The sequence below is a fragment of the Otolemur garnettii genome, unplaced genomic scaffold (genome assembly GCF_000181295.1).
Source record: "Otolemur garnettii isolate 467f Iridium unplaced genomic scaffold, OtoGar3 scaffold00016, whole genome shotgun sequence".
Classification (NCBI taxonomy): Eukaryota; Metazoa; Chordata; class Mammalia; order Primates; family Galagidae; genus Otolemur; species Otolemur garnettii.
In genome coordinates this window covers 1421604-1424749 of record NW_003852411.1, presented here as the reverse complement: position 1 = coordinate 1424749, position 3146 = coordinate 1421604, and the positions used below count along the sequence as shown (strand labels likewise).

Here is a 3146-nt window from a genome sequence, read left to right as displayed (position 1 = left end):
AGACCCTGGGGTTCTCTAACAGGAAGAACACTGGAAACTTACAATGTCCCAAGCTGCCACTGGGAGCAGAAAACAGGACCCTATGACTTTTTTTGTTGTTCAGAGATCCAAACATTTCACCACACATTATTAAAAAAAAAAAAAAACAAAAAGGTTGGGTAGGAGAGAGCCCGTGAGAGCCATGAAAGCAAGGTTCTCTTCTTTTTTTTTTAAATGAAATCCCCCTTAGTTAAAACAACTTTGCCTGTGTCCCCAATGTACTTATTTATATACTAATTCAAAATGGTTATCACTGTAAATTATGTCATATGAACAATTTAGCAAATGATCAAAAGGTTCACATTTTTATTTTTTTGAGACAAAGTCTCACTTTGTCACCCTTGGTAGAGTGCCATGGCGTCATAGCTCACAGCCACCTTAAACTCAAGCAATCCTGCTTCTATCTTGGTGGTGAGTTGGAAGCGGGATCTGTGTCCCTAGCACGACATAGGCCTGGCTTCTGCCTAGGTTTTGTCCCAGTTCTTCGCGCAGGCGGTTGCAGCACTAGGTGTGGTGGGGCCCACGTGGGTTTCCCCGGGATTTTTGGTTCTGCAGAGTGACCCGCACTCGCCAGGCCGAGGGGCACGAGTGACCATGGTTCCCATGGGCCAGCAGCCGCGTTAGCTCACCCACAGTATAGAATTTAAACCTTCTCTCTGAAGTGTATGGTAAAACTAAAGACAATGATGAACAACTAAAGGTAGTCTAGAATTGTGACTGGCTCACTAACACCACCAGGAGAAAGTTAAGAGATCGCAAGTCAAGCATACGTTTTCCTAGGACTGCTATGAAGATGTCTGATATTAAGGCTTGGGCTGAGTATGTCATGGAATGGGCTGCAAAGGACCCATATGGCTTCCTTACAACAGTTATTGTGGTCCTTATTCCACTGTTCCTAGCAAGTGCTGTACTGTCTTGGAAGTTGGCCAAGATGATTGAGGCCAGGGAGAAGGAGCAAAAGAAAAAACAAAAACATCAAGAAAATATTGCAAAAGCTAAATGACTAAAGAAGGATTGAAGGAATGAACAAGCTCCATGACCAGAGGGAAAATCATTTGGAAAACTACGCAGCTTTGGGAGGACCCACTAAGGTTTCTTTTTTGGATCTCTTGACAATATTGTTTAGCAAAGGAAATTCGACCAAATGGAAGAATCACGCTCATTCTAACCTCAATACTGTAGTAACTTTTAGGCTTGGGTGTAGAAGTATGTTGGTATCTATTGACAGTTTCTGTAAATTAGCTTTTACTATGGTACAAATTCTTACAACTGACTTAATCATTTGCCATTTTACTAGTTTACATACTGAAAAGAAAACATCCTGTGGAGAAAAATGATTTTAGATTATGAACTCTTCAAATTAGCTATTTAAAATGGGGCCTTTTTCTAGACAAAGGAAATCAAGAATGAACATGACCCAGAGGAAGTCAGAATTGAACTTTCTGAGGTGAAAAGTGTGCACTGTCTTAAGAGAGAGACACAGTAACTTAATCACATCTTTTCTCATTGCTTATTTCTTAGAATAATTTCTGGCTTAAAGCAAAATAATCGATGACTTTCTATTTTCTGCATTTTTCTGACATTATTTTTCGAGATAAAGGTAATTAACAAGACATGCTGCATCTTTTAAACCTAGTTTTGTCAAGAATTGTCTAAACCATGTAGAATACCACCTACTGGATATAACAATTTTTGTACTTTGGGAACACTGCCATTTTCTTATGGACAACTTGAGAAGAGTAATACTGTGATTTATAGCTTTCAATAAAAATGCCAAACACTGTCTTATCTTGGGACCAGTACCTTGAAAGTAGAACTGTGTCATAGTTAAAATGTCTTAACACATACTTTTCTGATTATAGAGACACCATTTTTGTTTTTTATTCCATTCTTTATTTTGATTTATATGGGAGGGGTGTCCAGTACTTTTTGGTCAAACAGGTTCAAAGCAAAAACTAAAATTTCACAATTTTTTTTTTAAAGCTCTTTTAACAGTCCAAGGTATACTTTGTAACTATTAAAGAAAGACTTAAAATTTGGAAAACATTTTGTTCGCATAGTAGTAATTCGGTGAAAAGGATACATTATGTCAAAGTGAGAATGTTCAATAATTAGAAATAAAAAGCTCAAGTATGTTTCTGTCTGTTAAATTGTATAACTGAACCTTTTCTCTACTAAACATGGCTTTTATAAATGCCTGGTCCAGCAATTGTATTCACTGACTCACTGTCTACCCAATGTACTTATTTATATACTAATTCAAAATGGTTATCACTGTAAATTATGTCATATGAACAATTTAGCAAATGATCAAAAGGTTCACATTTTTATTTTTTTGAGACAAAGTCTCACTTTGTCACCCTTGGTAGAGTGCCATGGCGTCATAGCTCACAGCCACCTTAAACTCAAGCAATCCTGTTGCCTCAGCCTCTAGAGTTGCTGGGACTCCTGGCTATCACAATACCCGGGTATTTTTTAGAGATGGAGTCTTGCTCTGGCTCAGGCTGGTCTCAGACTCCTGAGCTCACGCAGTCCACTCGCCTCAGCCTCCCAGACTGTTAGGATTACAGGCACGAAGCCATCTCACCCACACTACATATTAACATTTTTAAAGATAGTTTTTTTTTCTTTTTTACATTTAGTTACATTAACAACCTGTTAGTGGTACTACTGTGTAAGTTATTTCAAATTCTGCCAGAATTAAGTTGGAATTTTGATTATAATCTCCATCTATAGGTAGATTTAGATAGAATTAACATCTTTCTAAAATTGTGGATTATAATCCAACACACGGTTTATTTGTTAATATTTAGAGAAGTGATTTTTTCCCCCTCTCACTTCAGTGGCATGTAATTTATCTATTTCTATTCTTATGATATTTACTCAGAAAAAGTATAATCATCTAATTAAACCCAAAGTATAATCAATGTATTCTCACCCACTCAAATGAAAAATTGTGGCACTTTAACTGAGATGCCCCTCTTCCTGTATGTCCTGTTTGGTCTATTTTATTTGTATTTTGTTTTTCTTTCAACCTCACTCATTAGGGATTTTTACTATTGTTTTGTCCAGATCAGTGAGTTGTATTCTTCTGACTTATCCACACC

At 37.1% G+C, this 3146-nt stretch overlaps 1 protein-coding gene across 1 annotated transcript; it reads left to right on the top strand.

Moving 5' to 3' along the window:
• Positions 1-826: 826 nt before the first annotated feature.
• Positions 827-1110, top strand: LOC100966229 (small integral membrane protein 15-like). Its single transcript, XM_012802639.2, has one exon. The coding sequence runs from the start codon at positions 827-829 to the stop codon at positions 1040-1042; it is 216 nt and encodes a 71-aa protein (XP_012658093.1). The 3' UTR covers positions 1043-1110.
• Positions 1111-3146: the final 2036 nt, after the last annotated feature.

Excerpts from the sequence above, each read along its gene's own strand:
- LOC100966229 (XM_012802639.2), top strand. The coding sequence starts at position 827 with ATGAAGATGTCTGATATTAAGGCTTGGGCTGAGTATGTCATGGAATGG.